The following is a 23574-nucleotide window of genomic DNA, read 5'->3' on the forward strand; positions in this document are numbered from 1 at the left end:
GCGGATACGGATAGGTTATTTTCTTACCCGTTAACAAATGCCCGTTGGGTTTAAAACTCTGCCCGCACACATGCCCGTGGATGCACTCTGTCGCCCGTATCCGCGCCCGCCGGATTTGATATCCACGGGTACACGGGTACTTCGTGCCCGTTGCCATCTTTACCCGTACTCCCGTCCTTCTAGAAACAAATATCGGCGTGACAAAAAAGGTCATAAGATTCTTGAAAATCCATGGGCGCGTCAACGGGGAAAGGACTCAGCCCTGGGTCAGTGCTGTTGCCTCGACTAGTTAACGACGACGCAAGTTGCAAGCAGGTTCCTTTATCCCTCAGAACGTGCTCGTGCTGTTGTATGGTACGCACTCAAAAGTACACTCTGTTATATCAAGTGCTTGCACGTTTATATTGACACTTTAAATACCGACACCGATACTGAAACGTGACGAACTGATGATCGATATTCAGTCCAAGACACTTTAAATACCGACACCGATACTGAAACGTGACGAACTGATGATCGATATTCAGTCCAAGACACTTTAAATACCGACACCGATACTGAAACGTGACGAACTGATGATCGATATTCAGTCCAAAGTACTCGTTCCAAATTATATGTCGCTTTTGGTTTCCGTATCGTAAGTTTGATTTGATTTATAGAAAATACGTACAACGATAGTATCTCCAAATAAATTTATTAAAAAACTAGATTCATCGATCTTTCCAATGATACTAATTATGTACCATAAATATTAATTTTTTTTAATATATATTTTGTTAAAGTTGTTTTTCGGAAAGCGAAAACGACAAATATTTCGGAACGAGAGGAGTATTAGAGTAAATAATCATGCGTATGCGTGTGATGAACTGTGTTAGAGTAATCATGCGTCGGCCACAACAATTAAGAAATCCCACCATCCACATGCAACTGCAATATATTCGCATATTCAGTCCAAAGTACTAGTAGGTGTGGAGCATCATTTCGTAACGTTTGTGTATTACGGCCCGACCTTCCAGAAACCGGAAGAGCGACGCGGTTTTCCATGTCGATGTGGACGTCAATCAAGCGGTCCTGCTCTTGCAAACGAAAACGCCCGTTCCCACTTGCATTCTGCTCGCATCACCACTAATCTCACCGGCCCCGACAACCCACCAAGCGCCCCGGCGACTAGGGACCTGTTTAAATCAGGTGTAAAGTTTTTGTTGTCACATTAGGTGTGGCGTATCTTAAGAGGTGTTCGGATTTAATAAAAAAATAAATTACAGAATTCGATACCATGAGATAAATTTATTAAGTCTAATTAATTCGTCATTAGCACATGTGTTATTATAGCATCATATTGTTAAATTATAGACAAATTAAATTTAAAAGATTCATCCTATAAATTAGTCGCAAACTGTATAATTAATTATTTTTTATTTTATATTTAATACTTTATGCATATGTGCAAATATTCAATAGGACATGGAGTAAACTTTATAAATAGCACCCTCCACCCTCAGCATTCATTCCACACAGACAACCTCACCTCCGATCCAAGTGTCAGCAGAAAAACAAGCTTTCTTTCAACCCAGCAAGAAAACCAAGAGATCTAGCAGAAGATTTCCTACTCGGCCGCGCGCACGTGCAAACCCGACTGACTGAGACTCTGAGAGGTAGCAGCTCGGCAGTGACCGCGAGCCATGGGAGTGGCCTGGATGGTGGCGGCGGCCGTCGTGGCGGTGCTGGCGTCGTGGGCGTTCAACGCTCTAGTGCACCTCGTCTGGCGCCCCTACGCCATCACCCGGAGGTTCCGCGCGCAGGGCGTGCGCGGGCCGGACTACAGGTTCTTCACCGGGAGCCTCGGCGAGATCAAGCGGCTCCGAGCCGAGGGCGCCGCCGTCACGCTGGACGTCGATGACCATGACTGCATCCCCATGGTGCAGCCGCACCTCCGCAAGTGGATCGCGCTCTACGGTACGTCGTCGTCAGTCGTCACAGACCTGGTGGCTGGCGTATTGCGTCCTTCGTCGGCGCTCGAACGCTTTCTTGGCAGGATTGTTGTGTTTCTTACTTACGAGGCTCCGTGCGTGGCTGCAGGCAAGACGTTCGTGTACTGGACCGGCGCGAGGCCGAACGTGTGCGTGACGGACGTGAACGTGGTCAGGCAGGTGCTCTTCGACCGCACCGGCCTATACCCCAAGAACCTCATGAACCCGCACATCTCCCGCCTCCTCGGCAAGGGCCTCGTCCTCACCGACGGCGACGACTGGAAGCGCCACCGCAAGGTCGTGCACCCGGCCTTCAACATGGACAAGCTCAAGATGATGACGGCGACCATGTCCGACTGTGCTCGCTCCATGATGTCCGAGTGGGAGGCACAGCTCGCGAAGGGCGGTGAAGTGGAGATCGAGCTGAGCAGCCGGTTTGAGGAGCTCACCGCCGACGTGATCTCGCACACGGCGTTCGGGAGCAGCTACGACGAGGGCAAACGGGTCTTCCTGGCGCAGAGGGAGCTCCAGTACCTGGCCTTCTCCACTTTTTTCAACGTCCAGATCCCAGCCCTCAAGTACCTCCCAACCGAGAAGAACCTCCGGACATGGAAGCTGGACAAGCAGGTGAGGGGCATGCTCATGGACATCATAAAGACCCGCCTCGCCAACAAGGACACCGCCGGCTACGGGAACGACCTGCTCGGGCTCATGCTGGAGGCCTGCGAGCCGGAGCACGACGAGACGCCGATGCTGAGCATGGACGAGATCATCGACGAGTGCAAGACCTTCTTCTTCGCCGGGCACGACACCACGTCGCACCTGCTCACTTGGGCCTCCTTCCTGCTCAGCACGCACCCGGAGTGGCAGGACAGGCTCCGGGAGGAGGTGCGGCGGGAGTGCGGCGACGAGGTCCCCACCGGCGACGCGCTCAACAAGTTGAAGCTAGTCAACATGTTCCTCCTGGAGACGCTGCGGCTCTACGGCCCCGTGTCCCTGATCCAGAGGAAGACAGGATCAGACCTCGACCTCGGCGGCATCCGGGTACCCGAGGGCGCCATCCTGACCATTCCAATCGCGACGATCCACCGCGACAAGGAGGTCTGGGGTGACGACGCCGGTGAGTTCAAGCCGGAGAGGTTCGAGAACGGGGTGACGAGGGCGGCCAAGTACCCCAATGCGTTGCTGTCTTTCTCTAGTGGGCCAAGGTCGTGCATCGGTCAGAACTTCGCAATGATCGAGGCCAAGGCTGTGGTCGCCATGATCCTGCAGAGGTTTGAGCTCGAGCTGTCCCCAAAATACGTCCACGCGCCCATGGACGTGATCACCCTGCGCCCAAGGCACGGGCTCCCCATGCTCCTCAGGCCCCTGTAGGTGCAATGTCGTAAGAGTACGAGTAGAGTCGCATCATATGGTCAATTGGTCATACCAGAGTAGCATATTCCATTTTGTAGTTATTTTTTTTCTACACTAGATTATGTTATTTTTGAACCCGTCTACTTTAAACTAATGGATGTTCTGAGGCTATTAGCCCCCGGGTGTTTTGAGTAATTGAGTTGACCAGGGCACAGGATATAGGGAACAAGAAAAAAATGAGTGTTCTAAGGAATCCGACAAACAGTCTTTAGAGCATCAGATTAGAATTCAGTATGCAAATGCATCACAAATTAGATCTTTTACTATTGCAAGTTGCAACTTGCAAGGCAGCAGAACCGCAGAATGTAACATGGCATAATACAAGATCAGATTGACACAAAAAGTTTGATAATCAACATGAACTGATTCAACAACTACGAACAGGCGGACAACAAGAGGAAAATGGTACAAATATATCCTCATTTTATAGAATATTATCAGGTAACCAAATGACTTGTATAATGTTTCAGATCACAAATATTACTAACTAGTATATGATTGTTAGCATTACACAGTTCATATATAATTCACACACTGCAGCAACAGAACCAGACAAATATCGGTCATAGCTGGCAAACAAGTTCATAGTCACCAAATATATTTCACAGAGAGTTGGCAGAACCATACTTTAATCAAGGCTCCATCAACCAGCAAATCTTCACACCGGACAATAGTCAAGGTCAAACACTTTCAAATGAACTATTCTTGGCAACTTATCCGGAGCCTGTATAATCGACTTGCGGTAAGCTAAACCAACGTGAATCTTAGGTGTTGTTTGGTTTAGGTCCAACAACGATAATGGCAATGTAATCAGGAAACAGTGTGCTATCCATTACACTGTAATAGAAAACAACATTTGTTTGGTTAGTTTTCGGCGGAGTGGAAATTGTTGGCCCGGGGATCTCCCGCACGGGTGGGCCGACCGCTCATCGGCGTTGCCGACCACACACTATAGCTAGAGGTAGAATAAGGAAGGAAGAACAGAGCACACACACAACATAAGCACCAGTGTTGGCCGGAGTTCTGCAGAGTATATAGCAAAACTGAACTCGCTCAACTTTACTGAGTTACAGTGGGAAGCTATATATAGAACTCTACCCATCTAATCCTAATACACAAACATGTCAGGATGTCAGGCTGCTACAGTGACTAGATGTGACAGCAGGGCTGACTTTGGCGCCTGCCCCTGTCGCGCGTTCACACTGATGGGAGAGCAGCAGATTACTTTACAATTCTTCTCCTAATCCTGCTACTAACCCTAGAACCTCCACCATGTCGATTATCTTCTTCAGCTCCGTGAACCGAAGATGGCCGAGCGGCTTGGTGAGGTCGTCCGCGAGTTGCCGACCAGTTTTGACGAACTCGATGACGATCTGTCCTCGATCGACACAGTCCCTGAGGAAGTGGAACTTGATGTCAATGTGCTTGCTCCGGTCGTGTTGAACTGGATTCTTCGCGAGGGCGATGGCGGGCTGGTTGTCCACCATCAGTGCACTGGTGGGTGGGCTTCCACCCCAGTCAGCGTGCCCAGCAGCCGGCGCAGCCACACAGCTTGGCACACCGCTATGGCCATCGCCACATACTCTGCCTCGCAGTGGACAGCGCCACCACCTTCTGTTTCAGCAACGGCCATGAGATTGGAGCCGAGCCAAGGAAGATGAGCACGCCAGAGGTGCTCCGCTGTCCGTCGATGTCCCCCGCCATGTCTACATCGCTGAACACAATGAGCTGCAGCCCACTTCCACTGGTCTTGGGGAAGACGATCCCCTGATCCACCGTCCCCTTGACGTAGTGCAGCAGCCGCTTCACCGTGACCCAGTGATCCTCTCGGGGATCCTCCATGAAGCGGCTGACATAGCCCACGGCGAACGTAATTTCTGGCCTCGTGTGGACTAGGTAGCACAGACCACCGACGATGCTCCGGTAGAGTCTTGCATCTACCTTCGCCGCGATACTGGCCTTTGTCAGCTTCAACCGCTCCTCCATTAGAGTCACGCACGGCTTACACTCAGCCATGCCGCTCCGCTCCAACAGCTTCGAGGCGTACGCACTCTAATCGAGCGTATCCGCCTCCTTCCCCTGTCTCACCTCGATGCCGAGGTAGTAGGAGAGCGCGCCAAGATCGCTCATTCGAAAACGAGATGCCATCTCGCACTTGAAGCTGTCGATGTTCTCCGCACACGCGCCGGTGACGATCAAGTCGTCCACATACACGCCGACGATGAGCTCCTCCTTCCTCCATCGCCGCGTGTAGAGTGCCTGCTCGGTTGCGCACCGCGTGAATCCAAGCTCGCCCAGCATGGTGTCAAGCTTGGCATTCCACGCTCGCGGGGCCTGCCGCAGCCCGTAGAGCGCTTTGCGCAGTCGGAGCACCCTGTGTTCCGCTCCCTTGACGGCGAAGCTCGGAGGTCACCTGATGAAGACCATCTTCACCAGCTCGCCGTTGAGGAAGGCCGATTTTACGTCTAGGTGATGGACGCGTCAGTCCTTCGCTGCTACCAAAGCCAGCAGCAGTCGAACAGACTCCATGCATGCTACCAGCGCAAAGACTTCCTCGAAGTCGATGCCCTCGCGTTGGACAAAGCTTTGGGCGATGAGGCGCTCCTTGTGCTTGACAATGGCATCGCGCTCATCCCGCTTGACCTTGTACACCCACTTCAGGCCGATCGGACGGCATCCTGGAGGTGGATTGACGAGCTCCCAAGTCTTGTTTTCCTCGATCGCCTTCATCTCCTCCAGCATCACCCATCGCCAATTTGCATCACGCTTGGCCAGCGCGAACGTGGGTCTACACTGATGAGAAGCAGCTCTGGGTCATTGACCAGTCGACCCGCTAGGCTTGAGGACCCTGTGCCACCAACGATGTTGTCCAGCCTGTGGAACCGTACCTCCTCACCGTCGTGGAAAGCATCCACGAACTCTATGATGTCGCTTGAAGGTGAGGCGAACTCAATCCATCGATGGAGTCCCCTATTCCGCCGGAGTGGTCGGCACAGCACCTGGAGTGCTCGGCACTCCAGCTGTAGTGCTCGGCACTACTCCTGGACCGCTCGTCACCACTCCTGGAGTGGTTGACACCACTACAGGAGTGCTCGGCACCAGTCTTGGAGTGGTCGGCACCACTGTAAGACCTCTCGGCTATGCTACGGAAGCGTTCGGCACCCGTCCTAGAGTGGTCGTTACCACTGTAGGACCACTTGGCACCACTCCTAGAGTACTCAGCACCCTTTCTAGAGTGCTCGGCATCGCCCTAGGAGTGCTCGGCTCTATTGCTGGAGTGGTTGGCACCTCCTCTCCAGCGTCTCCACCACCGTGGATGACCAAGTGCTCGACGATGAAGGTGTTGGTGAAACCGCTAGCTTCCTCCATGCCCGGACTGTCCTAGTTCCAGGCCGCCTTCTCGTCAAACACGACATCGCGCGAGACAACCACCTTGCCTCCGCATGGGTCATAGATCTGGTATGCCTTGGTACCTTCCTTGTAGCCCAGGAGCACCATCGGTGTGCTCCTATCCTCTAGCTTAGTGAGGACCGACTTCGTCTTCCTGACATGGCCGATGCAGCCGAATGTCCGGAGGAAGGACATGCTTGGCTTGCGCCCATACCAAGCTTTGAACGGCGTCTTGCCCTTCAGGGCCTTGGTGGGCGCGCGGTCGAGGATAAACACTGACGTGGTCACCGTCTCACCCCAGAACCTTGTTGGCATGCTCTTGGCCTTCATCATGGATCGAGCCATGCCGACCACTGTCTGGTTCCGCCGCTCCACCACGCCATTCTGTTGTGGCAAGTACAGCACGGTGTGGTATCGCACCACACCCTGACCCGCACAGTACGTAGCGAACTCCACTAAAGTGAATTCACCGCCGTGATTAGTCCACAGCACACGTAGCTTCTTGCAGCTCTCCGCCTCCGCATGCGCCTTAAACTTCTTGATCGCCTCCGCCGCCTCGTCCTTGCTCGTTAAGAGTTGTAGCCACATTTAGCGACTGCAATCATCCACGAGCAGGAGGAAGTACCGCCGACCATCGTTTGTGGCTAGCATGATTGGCCCGCAGAGATCGCCATGGATGAGCTCGAGAGCGTCCGCTGTGCGATACTTGGCTGCCTTTGGGATAGGTAGACTCCTCTACTTCTCGGCCAAGCAGCTGTCACATAGCTCGCCTACGTGTTTGATGTGGGGCAGCCCTCGGACCATCTTCTCTAGCCGACCGAGCGCGTCGAAGCTGAGATGGCCGAACTAGGCATGCCACAGCCACGGCTCCTCGGTGTGTTGTGCTGCCAGGCACACCGGTTGCTCCACCTTCAAGTCGAGCAGTTACAACCAGTAATGGGACCTCTTCACCTTGGCAAGAAACCACTACTCCTGGTCCTTGATCCTGAGGACATAGTCCTTGATCAGTACCTCGCTATCGTGCTCATCCAGCTAGCCAATGCTGATGATGCTTGAACGCAGCTGCGGGATGTAATATACATCCATTAGCGCGTGGTGCTCACCGTTCTAGCACCTAAAGATGATGGTGTCGCACCCTCGGATCGCCACCCTTGAGCCATCACCGAACTTTACCGTACCGATCATGTTGCCGTTGAGCTCAGAGAAGGCTTCCTTGGAGCCCGTCATGTGGTTGCTGGCGCCAGAGTCTTGGTACCACCGCTGCTCCTATTCGCCGCCCACACGTCTGAGGTGGACTTAGGCGCTCGGTTCGTCGAGGTTGACAACCTTCAGAGCCTTGTCGTGCCCTTCCACCGCCATCACCACTCCCTTCTCCTTCGCCTCAACGCCGTGCAGTGCACAGAACATTGTCATCAGGAGAGTAGCCTTGTCATCCTCATCAACCTGTGCTAAATGAGCCCTAGTCTTCTTCTCCTGCTTGCAATTTAGGCACTCCTTTACCCAATGACCCGTCTTCCCACAGCGTCGACAGGCGTTGGGGTCGACCTTCTTCTTCTTCTTCTCCAAAGAAGCCTTGCCGCAGCGCTTGCTATCGCCACCGTGGTTGGAGGAGGCTTCCTCGGACTTCTTTATTTGGGCAGCCCACTCCTCCTCTATCAGCAGCAGCTTACCTCTGTCCGTCGTAGTTGTGGCCTGCTCCATGCGCTCGTCCACCGCCCGTAGACGGCCTGTCACATCCTCAATGGTGAGGGTGGACAAGTCTAGCATCGTCTCTATAGAGAGAACGATCTGGATGTACTTCACCGGCATGGAGTGAAGGTACTTGGAGACCGCCTCTTCTTCGTCGATGGTGATGCTGTGGCTCCTCAGCTTGCTGATGAACGACTGCAAGCGGAGGGAGAAGTCCTCCACCGACTCACCATCCTTAAACTTGAGGGTGGCGTACTCCTGCTTCAGCAGCTGGGCCGTCGCCTTCTTTGCGTGGTCGGAGCCGACGCGCATCTCTCCAATGGCCTCCCATGCCTCCTTAGCAGAGTTCTTCGTCCCTAATGGCTCCCTGTACTCTGCTGGCACAGCAGCGAGGATACCCTCCAATGCTGACATGTCGTCTTTTTCGTTGTCGGTGCCCTTGTCAATAGCATTCCAGAGCCGTCGGGCTCTGAGCTTGACCTTCATGGTCACCGCCCACTCGCCGTAGTTGATGTGAGTCAGCGTCGGCCAACTGGTGCCGCTGACCTCCCGCACCGTGCGCACGATGACCTCCTGTCGTGGCTAGGTAGCCACAGCAGCGTCGCTGCTGTCGCTCATCTCCAAATCATCCGTCATCGCCAGCGGTTAGTCCGACGACGACGCTTGTACGGCTCTGATACCACTTGTTGGCCTGAGGATCTCCCGCACGGGTGAGCCGACCGCTCACCGACGTTGCCGACCACACACTATGGCTAGAGGTAGAAGAAGGGAGGGAGAACAGAGCACGCGCACACACAGCACAAGCACCAGCGTTGGCCGGAGCTCTGCAGAGGAGATAGTAAAACTGAACTCGCTCAACTTTACTAAGTTGCAGTGGGAATTGCTATATATATAACTCTACCCATCTGATCCTAGTACATAGACATGTCATGCTGCTATAGTGATTAGATGTGACAGCAGGGCTGACTTTAACGTCTGCCACTGCTGTGGCTACAGTGAGCAGCAGGGAGCTCTTTCGGCGCCTGCCCCTGCCGCACGTTCACACTGATGGGAGAGCAGCAGACTACTTTACAGAAATTACGTCCACACAACTTAATAATCAGATGACATCGGGAGGTGGGTGGTATCAATTTTTCACAAGGCCCATATCCTTTTCCCTGGTTACCAATTCTCGATTGACACAACCAAACAAATTGCTACGTGATCTAATCATCTAATGGTGGATGGAATAGTTATGGGCCGAAATTTACGGTGTAGATCTCCAGGGAAGTCATCAAGTGGGCAACAACTGGCTTATGGTAGGTAATTCGGACCTCGCGCCCGTGCGTTGCAACGAGAAAAAATAATACGACAATAATTCGAATATAAACTAGTGCTATACTATTAAGCGTCATGTTTCACAGCATCCATTTGTAACTAATCATCAATATTACAGGAATTTTCACAAAACATGAATAATTTCAACTTATAAAAAAGCTACTTCCTTGTAAAAAAAGTTGCCATCACAGCAAGAAAGCTCCACTTCACTGCGATCATCACCAACAAAACAACCACCTCCACGTCCTGACAAGATTATAGTAAAATTCAAGAGCTAAGCTCTGTGATATCTTATATCAGATTAGTAACAAAATAATTGGGCAAAAACAGACTTCAAAGGATGCTAGTTTGTGACCTTGAGCCTTTTCTCCCAGCTGCTCCATAGATACTCAGTAACTGCCGAAGAAAGAGCAAGCGTGCAATGATATGAGAACATGACACCACCCAAATAGAAGCTAAAACTATGTCAGACTTCAGTTTCTCCTGCTCCAGCGCCCTCCAGCTGATGTCCTGCTGTCCCAGCTCATTTCTAAGTACGAAAGGTATTAGCTCCATTAATCGAAGAGACTGAACGATGTCTGAAAGATTGAATTGAATATCTGAAAGTCTGAAACTCTGAACCCATTAATTGCCAGATAGTGAGCAGTGGATTAAACATCTGTTTGGTGGTGATATATTTGCCATAACAACATAGATACCTTTTTCTTGTTTTTGAGAATAGAAGATCTGAGCTGGAAGAAGTCTCTTCGGTCCTTCAGTCACTAAATATCACAAAAAAATGTTTGAAGTGCCCAACTGTACCAAATTTTATTATTATATAAAACTCAAGTTCACAAAACAACATACAAGAAATCCTCACCTGGTTCTAACAGTCTGGTAGGTAGGTCCAGTAATAGCTGTAAGACCACTTAACGCGCTCATCAGAAGCGTGTCGTTTGTACCGTTAAACTCTTCTCCTTAATTACAATGATACGTAAATCTTTTGTGTATTCGAGAAAGAAAAAAAGAAATCCTCACCTGGTACTGTTTGTGGTCAGCAAAGGGACGCTCCAAACTAAGCCGACGACTGTGGGAACGGAGATGGGCACAACGTACTAATACTGTGAACAAACTGCGGCAGAGATCATATCAAACTCTACTACCAGGTTAAGCTCAGCATAGGTAATCTATGTTTCCTGATCTCTGCCTAAATAATGTTGAAGGGCTCCAAGAACCAGTTACTTTGCCGAATTGAGTATTAGCTAGCAGCATAGCTAATGTTGTAAGCCTAGGAGTATTAGCTAAGGATCACGGATCCCTAGGCTTACATGCACACATTGATTTTTTTTTATAAAGCAACATCAAGTAGCAATTAGCATAGTAAAAGCATGTACCTCTCGTTAGGTAGCAAAAAGAAACGGTCATAATTCATAAACCTACCTGCAGCTGACCTATCAAAAGTTTTTAGACGGTTACTGGTACACATTCACAGATGAAAGTTAAAATAGATTATTATTTTTAGAACCATTTCAGACTAAGGCTATTCAGCAGGATAATTCAACCATGTAGCCTAGAAACATTTCCGTGGGTGCGAAAAGTAGCTCCAGACACACATTCATATGTTGCCATTTATATAGCAGTGTTCCACCATAAACAAGTGCAAGAAGAATGTAATTTAGCAATGACTGGAGACGATGCATTGATACAGGAAAAAGAAATCCTAGTGACTCAGTATTATCTTCGGATTTTATCGATCCACACAGTTCTCAACCATTTGTCATCTGAACATGGTTATACAATTTTGTTTTTTTTCTGAACACAGAAATAAATGTGACAAACATGGCAGTCAAGCAACAAGAGCTAAATGACAGGTTCTTAGCCTCACATGACATGAAGAACCAGTGAACAAAAATCATGGCACAGCGGCACAGGTAACTAAAAAAAATCGACTTTTATGTTCAGAACGGCCCAACAGGACCACAGGCACCATCTCTTAGCCAAGCCAATTGAATCAAATCCCATACAAGCATGCCACGATGGAACACAATTGTTTAGTAGCCTGCACATACTTTAGGATTTTGCATTGATGTAAAAGAAAAATAGGTGTAAAGCTGACTAAAGCAACCTGAGCCATCTGTGCCTTCTGATTTGCCAGGGCTTGAGAAAGAAATTGTGACTGCTGTTTCACCTGCTCTTACATCATGACAAGCGTTTCTCATTGCTGTCTCGACTCGGTGGCCTATTCCTGTTGGGCCCGTGCTATACTCTGACGAGACTCACTCAACACTTTAAGTATCCGTACAAGCTCCGACGGTGCTAGAGTCACCTGAGGAGGGGCAGAGGAGAGGGGCAGAGGACGGCTCATAAGCCAATCTCGCAAAATATGTAATAATGTAGCACACCATGTTTTGTTTCCCTTGATTGTTTGTTGCTAGCTTAAGCGTGGGGTGCGCGACTGCTCTGCCTCCACCGCTTCTCGTGTCTGGAGCAAGGCGCCTAGCGCTTTGTACTGATCTCTTTATACCCTCTCAATGAAGCATAAGGCTAGCACTTTTTAGCCGAAAATAGAAAACCGAGCCCCAAAATGTCAGATTTTTCTATTTTCGGCTTCGACTTCGGTTTATATATCTGAGATGATCGATTTTCGGCTTCGCCTAAGGTTCGAAGACCCAATCGAACCGAGGAGCTGAGAAACCGGTGCTAAGCATTGGTTGCCCGAGCAGAATCTGACTATTCCCTTGGTCCTCCCTTTCCTCCCTCATTTTCTGCTGACTCGCCCGAGTAGGCGAGTACCAGCCACTTCTTTCCTCAGTTTCTCATATCCACAGAAGCTCAGGCCTTGGTGGTACATGGCAGTGGCAGCCCACACATGATTTCTCGGTGCAGGGGTGTGTTTGCGCAGAGGCGAGTGGGCTACGACGGGCAGCCAGTGGGGGCGGCATGGCTCCTCGAAGGTAGCGGGCGGCTGGCGGGGAGGGGGCAGCCGCGCTGTAATGGAGCGGCTCCTTAGGGGTAACATGCGGCTAGCGGGGGCGCACCTGTGTGTCAGCTATACGGTCCGCCTGCTACTGATAGAGGGATATGGGCCATGATAACACTGGGTCTGCTGTATGTCTAGAGTCAGTACAAGAGGAGACAGAGGGAACCCGGAGGGACATCGAAGAAATATTCAGAAGACAACTGTACTGTTCATCTTCCTCCTCTGGTCTCTCTCTAGGTCTAGAGTACTCTTCCTCCAGTCCAATCCTCCATTCCCGATCGCTTGCTGAACTCTGACCTCCCTTCCTCTTGAGGTCCTGTACCCTATTGCTCTCAATCCAGTGAACCAATATAGTGTGGATGCTAATAAATTGGTACCCAGAGCCAAATCCTGTAGCACCTCGAAATCCACCACCACTACTCCATGGCTCCTCTCGACTACCAGTTGCTCTTGGCTGAGATTCACGCGATGCGCAAGGAGTTGGAGTCTCAGTTTGACGGGTTCCGACAGTCCTTCAACGAGCCAACCTCCACCGCCATCGCTACCACGCCGTCACCGCCGACGGTTCAGCTGTCCACCCCATACCTCGATGAACTCCGCAAACTCCACAAGCTGTTCGACAAGTGCGACGCGAGGGGGGCCAAGCAGGACGCCGTGCGGGAGGCCTCCCGGGGCGTCACCGTTCCAACCCAGTCCGCTGCCCTCGGAGCCGACGTAGTCGCCGACAACTGGGGCGACCTCTTCAACGAAGGCGACGACTCCGACGAGCAGCACTGCGGGGCACGATCCATCGTCGCTGACAACTGGGGTGGGCTGTTCGAGCAGCCTGCCAAAATCCTGGAGGAGTCGGCCGCCATCAACACTGCTGACGGCGTCGACATCTCCCTCGAGCTCGCGTCCGACGCCATCTCCACCGACGAGCCCAACCCCGGCCTCGCGGCGGTCCAAGCCATGATTGACGCCGCAGAGAGTCCTTACCGCCTAGCCGCCGCGCTCAACGACATTGTCGACCTCGACCGCCTCAGCCTCCTTCCAGATGTGCTCCTCCACGACATCGTCTCTCGCCTCCCCATCAAGGATGCCATGCGCACGGCGGTGCTTTCCCGCCGCTGGAGGCCTCTCTATGCCTCCCCATCCATGTTGCTGGTACAGATGGAGGCGCTGTCCTTCTTCCTCATCGCACGCGCCAAGCAGGAGTGGCGCCCCATCACCCGCACCGAGGGGATGGGTGCCAGCGACCATGTCTTCGTCAGCGTGAGCATACAGCGGCTCCACGATGACTTCACGCCCAATGACCCTAGCCTTCTCTACTGCGTCTGCCTCGGCTCTGTCATGTGTGTGCTCCGTGCCACCCCACTCGGTGGCTACGATGGCTCCCTCGACGACGACCCAGAGTCTGGTGTCACCCACTTCGATGCGCCACTCGATCGAGCCGTCCGTCGCGATGGCCAGGCACCCACCGCGGTTGCCACGCTCTGCGCCAATGCTGTAGGCGCTGCAAGTGGTGGGCTGCTGGCTTGGGTGATGGCTGCGAGGTCAGCGCAGGCCACATGTTCGACGATTTGCCTGGTCGGCAACAGCAGCTTCGCCGACGTCCCCATCGGCGCGCTCTGGGAAGGGGAGATGCTCTGCTGGGGCGACAACAACCATGGGCTGGCCCTGATGTTCTACATGGCTGAGCTCGAGGTGGGTGAGCTCCAACAGAGAGTGCTTCATCCCCTGGCGGAGCTCTAGGAGCCGTGGCTTGCTGTTACCCAGGTTGTTCCCGGCGAGCTCGCACAAACATCGCCCTCATGGTGTTCGACACCAGGTCACAACCATGCTGGGGGCACCCCTGAGTCAGTGACCACTGCACCGGCTCCTTCGTCGATCCTTGCTGCGGCGCCGACGTTTCCTTCCATACCTGAGCTAGTGGAAGCAGCAGAGGAGTTTACCTCTTTCATCGACTCACGCTCCACCCTTGGCCCTGCTGTTGTGGTATTCCAGGACGTTGTAGAGCATAACCAACCAAGGTATTTCACTGCTAATCTCGCCCATGCATACTCAGTTAATGGTGCTGCTGTTCCGCTCTGTTCTGCAACCATTGCAACTCATGCTGTTCAGAGGGTGTCTGAGGGAATTCTTGCTCAGAATCTAGTGCAGTTAAGGCAACCATGGCCTCCCCCTATGGAGTTTGCGTGCTTGGGTGATGGAGTTGAACCATGCTTGTTGTTTGGATTCACCCAAGGTGTCATGGTGCCCAAGCCTCCATGGCCACCTCCCCAAAGCATAGGGATATGGTTTCAGTTATCAGTGAGTTATGTGCTTCACCGTGCAGTGCACCAGTGTAGGGTCACATTCATCCATTGTATGAAATATCAAGAGGGTTGGAAACATTGGCTTGAGTTACTTCAAGGTGCAGTGCAAGATGAACTCAATTGCAGGGAGACAGTTCACTGGCTTCAATCATTTTGTGCTGCTATAATTCTCTTGCATCTCATCAATGATAGGAGAGCTATGCTGCTACTTAGTGTTAGTCAATGGGGCCTGATTATACTACATGCATCCATGCTCAAAAGAGTATCTCTGGTGGGAGGTGAACATCTCGTGGTTACAGTAACATCTAATATGCAACCACTATTTCAGTGTTGTCCAATTGCAGTAGCAAAGATACGTGCTGTTGATGTGTCAGCAACTCGGATGGAAACTAGAATTCTTCAAATTACAATTGTGAGATGTTCTTGCCATTTGCTTGCTCTGGTAGAACTTATGAATGGGAAAATTGATTCTACAGTCACATATTATTATATGCACACTTGCTGGGACTGCAACTCACTCTCAACCCTTGTATATGGCAAGTATTTGGTAACTGCTTTGTTGGTTCAGGATGGAATTCAACAGTCATGCTATATAATTTACAGAGATGCTCGCAGCTCAACGTTAGCAATGCGTCTTCAAAAACTGGGCATCGAAAAGCTAACTAACGACAACGTGCAGCAGTGGGTGGCCTCAAATATGGAAATTGGAACCTGGACTCATATTATGCATATTATAGTTCAAAAGGAGCCCCAGCTGCTTGGTTTCAGTAATGGTAAGCCCTTGGTTGGTGGAGTTGATGGTACAATATTTGCACGTCCTATCATTTATTTCAGTTTAGATGCAATGGAAGTAGGAGACTATCCTTATGTTATGCTATTGAAGCACCCATGGCCGCCACCTGTGCTTTTGCATCTCCCTCTTGCTGGTGCTGGTCTGCAGAAGATACAATGGTCGTCCTTCTGTTGCTATGGCGCTGCCAAGAAGCCCACATTACTACTATTCCGGGGTTCGAATCATGGCCCCAACTCTATTCCCAAGCTCGTGGAAGGTTCGATATGCTTGCTGCTATGGTTTTCTATACACTTAGAATCTGATGAACCTATCGGCACCAACAATATCAGCGGCTTGGGGGCAAGCCGTCTTTCAAGGAGAGGGGAATGTCAGTTATACGGGCCGCCTGCTACTGATAGAGGGACATGGGCCATGACCACGCTAGGCCTGCTGTATGTTTAGAGTCAGTACAAGAGGAGGCAGAGGGAACCAGGAGGGACATCGAAGAAATATTCAGAAGACAACTGTACTGTTCATCTTCCTCCTCTGGTCTCTCTCTAGGTCTAGAGTACTCTTCCTCCAGTCCAATCCTCCATTCCCGATCGCTCGCTGAACTCTGACCTCCCTTCCTCTTGAGGTCCTGTACCCTATTGCTCTCAATCGAATTACCATTGAACCAATATTGTGTTTGACACTGTGCTGACGCAAGGTGGCGGCGTGACCCTTGGCGGTACGAATTTGTCCTCTGTTGCTCTTACTTGCACGTGTCTCTGTTGCTCTTACTTGCACGTACTCCCTCCGTCCTAAAATATATGTCGCTTTCGCTTTCCGAGAAATAACTTTGATAAAATATATATTACAAAAATTAATATTTATGGTACATAATTAGTATCATTGGAAAGATCTTTGAATCTAGTTTTTTAATAAATTTATTTGGAGATATAAATGTTGTACGTATTTTCTACAAATCGAGTCATGTGGCACGAAAACCGGAAACGACTATTAATACGGGACAGAGGGAGTACGAATTTGTCCTCCAGACCAACTCCTGTCCCCATTTCACGCCGTCCAGTTGACATCTCGTCACACCACCTGACCGGATAGATCCTCTGTGGTGTGATTAAAGGAGGTGTGATCGAGCCCATGATGCCATAAAAAAAACTGTAGTGTGCAATGTCGCCATAGACCATAGTTCCCCGTTACGTGTTCACTTCCGTCACCGGTCACCTCACCTTCCATAATCTAATCTTAAGGAGCAACAGCCTTCCCTGTAAAGCCACGGAGCAAGCAAGTCTGACTAGGCTGGCTGACGGGGTAGGCGCTAGGCAGCAGGCGGGTAGGTCGATCGCGTGCATGCACCGCCTTTGTTGCCTTGTTGGGATCCCCCATGTACGTGTACGTCTCTCCCACGACTCCCTCGGAGGTCAGAGCCATCATCCATGGCGTAATCCCACACGAACGCACCAGCCCAAGCTTGCAGCTGGTCCTGCTCCTACGTACAGACGACGTACAGTACAGTATAAATGGTCCCGACCTATCGGATCGATATGACACAAGAACCTCCGATCCGAGCTAGCGGTTGGCTTGGACCCGAGAGACCATCTCATCCAATCCGTGAATCCGTCCGTCAGCGAGGCATCAGCCAGCGCCGTCGTCGTCGTCCCGTGCGGCGGTGATATGGAGTACGGGTGGCTGCTGTCCGCGGCGCTCGCGGCCGCGCTGGCCTCGTGGGCGCTCGACGCGCTGGTGCGCCTCGTGTGGCGGCCGCGCGCGCTGGCCCGGAGCCTCCGGGCGCAGGGCGTCCGCGGGCCCCCCTACCGCTTCTTCCACGGCAACCTCGGCGACATCAGGCGGCTCCGCGCCGCGGGCGCCGGCCTCAGGCTGGACGTCGCCGACCACGACTTCACGCCCATCGCGCAGCCGCAGTTCCGGGAATGGATCCCCCTCTACGGTTCGTACTACTCGTGCCACCATTCCACACATTATCTTCTCAGTGTCGTCACAGGCAGCAGTTAGTTACCATGCATCGTTCCGCTTGGCCGCCGGCCTGACGCCGTACGTGATGATCGAGCTGCAGGGCGCGTGTTCCTGTTCTGGGTCGGCAGCACGCCCAACATCTGCGTGGCGGACTACGCCATGGCGAAGCAGCTGCTGGCGGAACGGACGGGGCTCTTCGCCAAGAGCCGCTCCAACGCCAACCTGCTCCGGCTTCTCGGCGAGGGGCTCGTGCTGGCCAACGGCGACGACTGGCACCGCCACAAGAAGGTGGTGCACCCGGCCTTCAACACCGACAAGCTCAAGGTACGCAGTCACGCAGACGGACGGCCGCCGGCGCCGGGGCGGGGCGACGACATCCAACTTTTGCTAGTTAGCTCCACGTGCTTGTCGTTTTATCGTAGTAGTCCCTAGACACATCACATGGGCTTTAATTTCTTATATTTGATTCTTTGCGCTGAAAGTGAAACCTTTTCAAATCAGATGATGACAGCGACGATGGCGGATTGCGCCCTATCGATGGTGGCCGGCTGGGAGGCGCAGCTGGCGAGTCAGCGGAAGAAGCACGTGACGATCGAGCTGAGCGACCAGTTCGAGGAGCTCACCGCCGACGTCATCTCCCACACGGCGTTCGGGAGCAGCTACAAGGAAGGGAAACGGGTGTTCCAGGCACTCAAGGAGCTGCAGTTCATCGCCTTCTCCACGTTTTTCAGCGTTCAGATCCCTGGATTCAGGTGAAGCACAAACTAACATATGCGCAGGAGGATCTGATTTCAGAGACGAACAGAACAGAACAGCAGGCTGAAAAATTGTGTGCTTTTTGATACAGATATCTTCCAACAAAAAAGAACATGCGGGTGTGGAAGCTGGACAAGGAGGTGAGGAGCACGCTGACGCGGATCATCGAGAACCGGCTCGCCGCCAAGGACAAGGCCGGGTACGGGAACGACCTCCTGGGGCTGATGCTGGAGGCCTGCGCGCCGGAGCACGGCGGCGACCAGCTCCTGAGCATGGACGAGATCATCGACGAGTGCAAGACTTTCTTCTTCGCGGGGCAGGAGACCACCTCGCACCTGCTCACCTGGGTCATGTTCCTGCTCAGCACGCACCCAGAGTGGCAGGAGAAGCTCCGGGCCGAGGTGCTGAGGGAGTGCGGCGGCGGCAGGGACCGCCGGGCTCCCACCCACGACATGCTCGGAAAGCTCAAGCTGGTATATTTCATCGTCTTGCTTGTCAATTGATGGATCAATAGATGCTTATTCGAGTTGCAATGCAATGCAAATGTTGTCCGTAGATGAACCTGTTCATCCTGGAGACGCTGAGGCTGTACAGCCCGGTCCCGCTGATCGGGCGGCGGACCCGGTGCCCGGTGGAGCTGGGCGGCGTGGTGGTGCCGGCGGACGCGCTGCTGACGCTGCCGATCGCGACGATGCACCGCGACAAGGAGCTGTGGGGCGACGACGCCGGCGAGTTCAACCCGCTGCGGTTCGACGCCGGCACCACCAAGGCGGCGCCCAAGAACCTGAGCGCGCTGCTGGCCTTCTCCAGCGGGCCGAGGAACTGCATCGGCCAAAACTTCGCCATGGTCGAGGCGAGGGCCGTGGTCGCCGCGGTGCTGCAGCGGTTCGCGCTCACGCTCTCGCCGGAGTACGTGCACGCGCCGACCGACGTCATCACGCTGCGCCCCAAGTACGGGCTCCCTATGATCGTTACGAGTGTTGAATGATGCGTAGTAAGAGATCTATGTAATTTGGAGAGTATATTATTACATAGAGCTGTACATTATCATATTTTATTAGTGACGGCAGACTACTTACCTGTTTAGTTTGCCTTTGCCCTGATGAATAATAAATTAGCACAATCTAGTTGTAAGATTACGACGACAATGCCATCATTGTTTTCGTATGCAACTTTGGTGCGGCATCATATACGACAAGACTTCATCATTGTTTTACTGGCCTAAACGATTGCCATGTTCCGTACGACTTATTGCGGTTGCGGCTGATTTGTAGGGCTGATTTGTTACGAAAAAAAAAACATTGTTTCATAGCTAAAAATAGGACTAATTCTGGCTGATAAGCTCAAGCCAACATGCCTACATTGAGCTAGCAGGGACACTGTGTGTGTGGTGTGGTGGCGGTGGCCTGAAAAAAAAATCATGTGGGGACGGACCATCCGTACTGAAACGCATGGCTGGCTCACGCATCAGACATTCACGTAGGGACGGTCCCTACTGAATTTTTTCATCTTCATTTCTTTTCAAGCCGAAGCCGTGCTTATTTACCATTGAAAGAATGACACTGTCCTTAAATAGGTACGATCTACGCAGTTGATGCGTGGGCCCATACTATTTTAAACATCAGCTGCGGCTGCTTCTTCGGCTGCATGTCCCCTCACATAGTAGTGCAGCCGTAGTAGAAGCAGCCGCTGCAAATCACAGCCGAACAGGCCCACTCAAGGTGGATCAGATGTCTACGGCGGGTAGGTAGGAGGCCTGCCAAAGGGCGGTTGGACCCGCTCCTAAGCCCATGGAGCGAAGCAGGCCGACCCTAGACAGGAGAGGGGCAAAGTGCCATGACAGGGTAGGAGGTGCCCTGTTTCAACGGCCATGGCAGGTGGTTTTTCCCCGCTTCAAAGAAACAGCTCGCCGATTGAAAACGAAGCATCGCGCCGCCGCCGCCGCCGGATGCATACTATTTCCTCCGCGGTGAAGAGGAGGCTCAGACTGAGGCCTCGGTGCCTTCCTCTTGCCTCCCCAGCGACTGCTCCTCGCTGCGGATGCAGCAGCTACGGCGCTCGCGAGGCCGTCGGCTCGCACGACTCGCTCCTCCTCCGGCTGCAGTCGGGCCCCGCCCTCACGGAGGTACGGAGATTGCACGCTGCGCTGCTGGTGCGAGGCTACCGTAGAAGCACCGTCCTCGCCGCGCAGCTGGTGCGCGCGTACGCCAGGCTGCGGGATGGTGGGCTCGGGCACGCGGTGCGTGTGTTCGACGGAATGCCTACTAGGAACTCCTTCGCGTGGAACGCCGTTATCAAGGGCCTTGTCGACGCTGGCAGGTTCTCGGAAGCGCTGCAGTGGTACTGGGACATGGTCCGTGACGGTTCGGTCGTTGCTGATCGTTTCACGTACCCACCTGTTCTGAAAGCATGTGCCGCACTTGGCGTGGTTGAGCTGGGGAGAAAAGTTCAGGAGAACGTGGAGGCGGACATTGCCCGGGGTATTACAAAGAACAATGTGTTTGTGCAGTGCGCGCTCGTGGACATGTTTGCCAAGTGTGGGTGCTTAGGTGAAGCAAGGAATGTGTTTGAGAGCATGGAAGTGAGGGATCTGGCTGCGTGGACTGCGATGATAGGAGGAACTGTGCATGGAGGAGACTGGTTTGAGGTGATGACGTTGCTTAAGCGCATGAAGTTAGAAGGGTTTTGGCCTGATTCGATGATTTTTGCTACTGTTATTCCAGCATGTGGTAAGGTGAAAGAGCTGAGGACTGGAATGGCATTGCATGGATGTGCAGTAAAATGTGGAGTAGGTGATGATATTTGTGTTCCTAATGCTTTGGTTGATATGTATTGCAAATGTGCTAGGCTGGATATGGCTGCTTCCCTGTTTTGGTCTATCGATCACAAGGATGTTATCTCTTGGAGTACCATAATTGCAGGGCATTCACAGAACAGAATATATCATGTGAGTGTCAATTTGTTTACTGAAATGGTTGCTTCAGGAGTAAAACCAAATTCTACTACCCTAGCAAGCATACTTCCTAGTCTTTCAGAGCTGAGGTTATTGAGGTATGGAAAAGAAATTCATTGCTTCTCATTAAGAAATGGACTCGAGCACAGTGAGTTTCTAGTCAGTGCACTCATCGACTTCTACGGTAGACAAGGATCCATTAGGGACGCAGAAATTGTTTTTCAGTTCACGCCGAAGAATGATTTGGTCGTTTTGAATTCAATGATCGGAGGACATGTTGTGAATGAGGATTCAGAGTCTGCATTACGTCTATTAAGGGCACTGCTGAAAGAGGGATTTAGACCTGATCGTGTGACTGTTCTTTCAGTTCTTCCTCTATGCAATCAACACTCCAGGCTCCTCCAGGGTAAGGAACTACATGCTTACGCCATCAGGCATAACATAAGTTCATGTTGCTCAGTTAGTAATGCACTTACAGATATGTACTGTAAGTGTGGTTGCCTAGAACTAGCCATCAAGATTTTTCTGCTGATGACAGAGCGAAATACTGTTACATATAACACTCTGATTTCTTCTCTGGGAAAGCATGGTCATGCAGAGCAATCATTCATTCTTTTTGACCTAATGAAGAGAGATGGAGTTTCTCCAGATAAAGTGACTTTTGTAGCTCTGTTATCATGTTGTAGCCATGAGGGCCTTATTGATAAGGGCTTGTGCTTCTATGATTCCATGTTGCGGGACTATAATATTTCTCCAGATAAGGAGCACTATTCGTGCATTGTTGACCTTTACAGCAGATCTGGGAGGCTTGATGATGCTTGGAATTTTATTGCAAATTTACAAGAAGTGCCAGAAATCGATGTTCTTGGGTGTCTATTGTCAGCATACAGAGAGCACAATAGAATGGACATTGCTGAGCTCGTTGCAGAAAGAATATTTGAGCAAAACCCCAATGATCCTGGCTATCACATTCTGTTATCTAACATCTATGCCAGTGCTGGAATGTGGTCTGAGGTGACTAGGATAAGAACTATGATAGAAGAGAGGAGCTTGAAGAAGAGAACAGGAAATAGCTTGATTTAAGCTCATGGCTTGTGGTTCCTTGACTCCCTGTACATATTCATATGCATTTTTTGTACAATAGAAAAACATCATTTGCCTATGGTTGTATGGAACAAATAACTAGATATGAAATCCAAAACTTTCTGACTGCCGTATTTAATGGGAAGATACATAACTTGCCAAAATCTCGTAATGGTCACTTCGTACCATGTCCTGGATTAGGCTTGTTCGGTTGGCTGATTCGTATTGTTGCTGGTTCGTTTACGTGAGAGAGTGGTACTGCTGGCTGGTTCGCTGCTACAGTGCTCATGGGAGGGGGCTGGCCAGCCAGCCCCAGCCCAGCGAACGAGCTGACGTGAAAGGATAGTGACTAGCTTCTCTAGCTACTTGCGAATTACTGATAAACCTGGGATACAGGACGCAAGACGGGAAAAGAGACAGCTACTGCATCAAAACACTGATCAGACTTTTTTTCTATAGGAATAAATTCCATATTTGCTGGCATACGTGAGTTGACAGGATTACAGAGTAAATTTTACTGTTTATTATGCTTGTTCTTAGTGTTATATGTTAAGCAGTTTAACAAATTTGCTCCTTTTCTATACCATGCCTGCAATCTGCATTCTCTTGCATTTGTTTGCTAGTATAATTAGCTAAAGAGGGTTGTTTGGGGTCACAAGATCCAGACTGTATAGCTCACATTTTCTTCTGTTTGACTATCATCGGGCTTCATATAAATCTTGAATCTTGATGATGAATTTATTCACTTTTCCTGGGAACACTTAGCTCTTTTTTCATCTAAGAATAAGAACTCCATTTTCTGCATTGCTTACCCCTCATTGCTCTATGTGCAGTTTAATATTTTATTCTGATTCTGATTTTCCTTATTAATAATCAAGAATCTATTTTGCATTTGTTTCATGATTTATGAAACATTCATCAAGGGAAATTGATACTTATGCACTAAGATAATTTTGATGATTTCAGCTACACCTCTTAGTTTTGCAACTTTTTTT

General features: G+C 51.2%; 3 protein-coding genes across 3 annotated transcripts; all 3 read left to right on the forward strand.

Moving 5' to 3' along the window:
• The first annotated feature begins 1529 nt into the window (after positions 1-1529).
• LOC136542678 (cytochrome P450 709B2-like) lies at positions 1530-3536 on the forward strand. The gene is made up of 2 exons (XM_066535207.1): positions 1530-1956; positions 2080-3536. The coding sequence occupies exons 1-2, from the start codon at positions 1683-1685 to the stop codon at positions 3342-3344; spliced, it is 1539 nt and encodes a 512-aa protein (XP_066391304.1). The 5' UTR covers positions 1530-1682; the 3' UTR covers positions 3345-3536.
• A 13714-nt stretch (positions 3537-17250) lies between these two features.
• LOC136542677 (cytochrome P450 709B2-like) lies at positions 17251-19698 on the forward strand. Its single transcript, XM_066535206.1, has 5 exons — positions 17251-17761; positions 17888-18111; positions 18289-18539; positions 18635-19016; positions 19100-19698. The coding sequence occupies exons 1-5, from the start codon at positions 17488-17490 to the stop codon at positions 19529-19531; spliced, it is 1563 nt and encodes a 520-aa protein (XP_066391303.1). The 5' UTR covers positions 17251-17487; the 3' UTR covers positions 19532-19698.
• A 718-nt stretch (positions 19699-20416) lies between these two features.
• Positions 20417-22705, forward strand: LOC136547340 (pentatricopeptide repeat-containing protein At3g57430, chloroplastic-like). Its single transcript, XM_066539298.1, has one exon. The coding sequence runs from the start codon at positions 20492-20494 to the stop codon at positions 22577-22579; it is 2088 nt and encodes a 695-aa protein (XP_066395395.1). The 5' UTR covers positions 20417-20491; the 3' UTR covers positions 22580-22705.
• The last annotated feature ends 869 nt before the right edge of the window (positions 22706-23574 follow it).

Source organism: Miscanthus floridulus, chromosome 3, assembly GCF_019320115.1.
Source record: "Miscanthus floridulus cultivar M001 chromosome 3, ASM1932011v1, whole genome shotgun sequence".
Taxonomy (NCBI): Eukaryota; Viridiplantae; Streptophyta; class Magnoliopsida; order Poales; family Poaceae; genus Miscanthus; species Miscanthus floridulus.

What these genes read in the sequence shown, in the direction of transcription:
- LOC136542677 (XM_066535206.1), top strand. Translation starts at nt 17,488, where the DNA reads ATGGAGTACGGGTGGCTGCTGTCCGCGGCGCTCGCGGCCGCGCTGGCC. An exon ending in GTTCAGATCCCTGGATTCAG is followed by an intron (nt 18,540 to 18,634) that starts GTGAAGCACAAA and finishes TTTTTGATACAG; the next exon opens with ATATCTTCCAACAAAAAAGA. An exon ending in TGCTCGGAAAGCTCAAGCTG is followed by an intron (nt 19,017 to 19,099) that starts GTATATTTCATC and finishes TGTTGTCCGTAG; the next exon opens with ATGAACCTGTTCATCCTGGA.
- LOC136542678 (XM_066535207.1), top strand. Translation starts at nt 1,683, where the DNA reads ATGGGAGTGGCCTGGATGGTGGCGGCGGCCGTCGTGGCGGTGCTGGCG. An exon ending in CAAGTGGATCGCGCTCTACG is followed by an intron (nt 1,957 to 2,079) that starts GTACGTCGTCGT and finishes GCGTGGCTGCAG; the next exon opens with GCAAGACGTTCGTGTACTGG.
- LOC136547340 (XM_066539298.1), top strand. Translation starts at nt 20,492, where the DNA reads ATGCATACTATTTCCTCCGCGGTGAAGAGGAGGCTCAGACTGAGGCCT.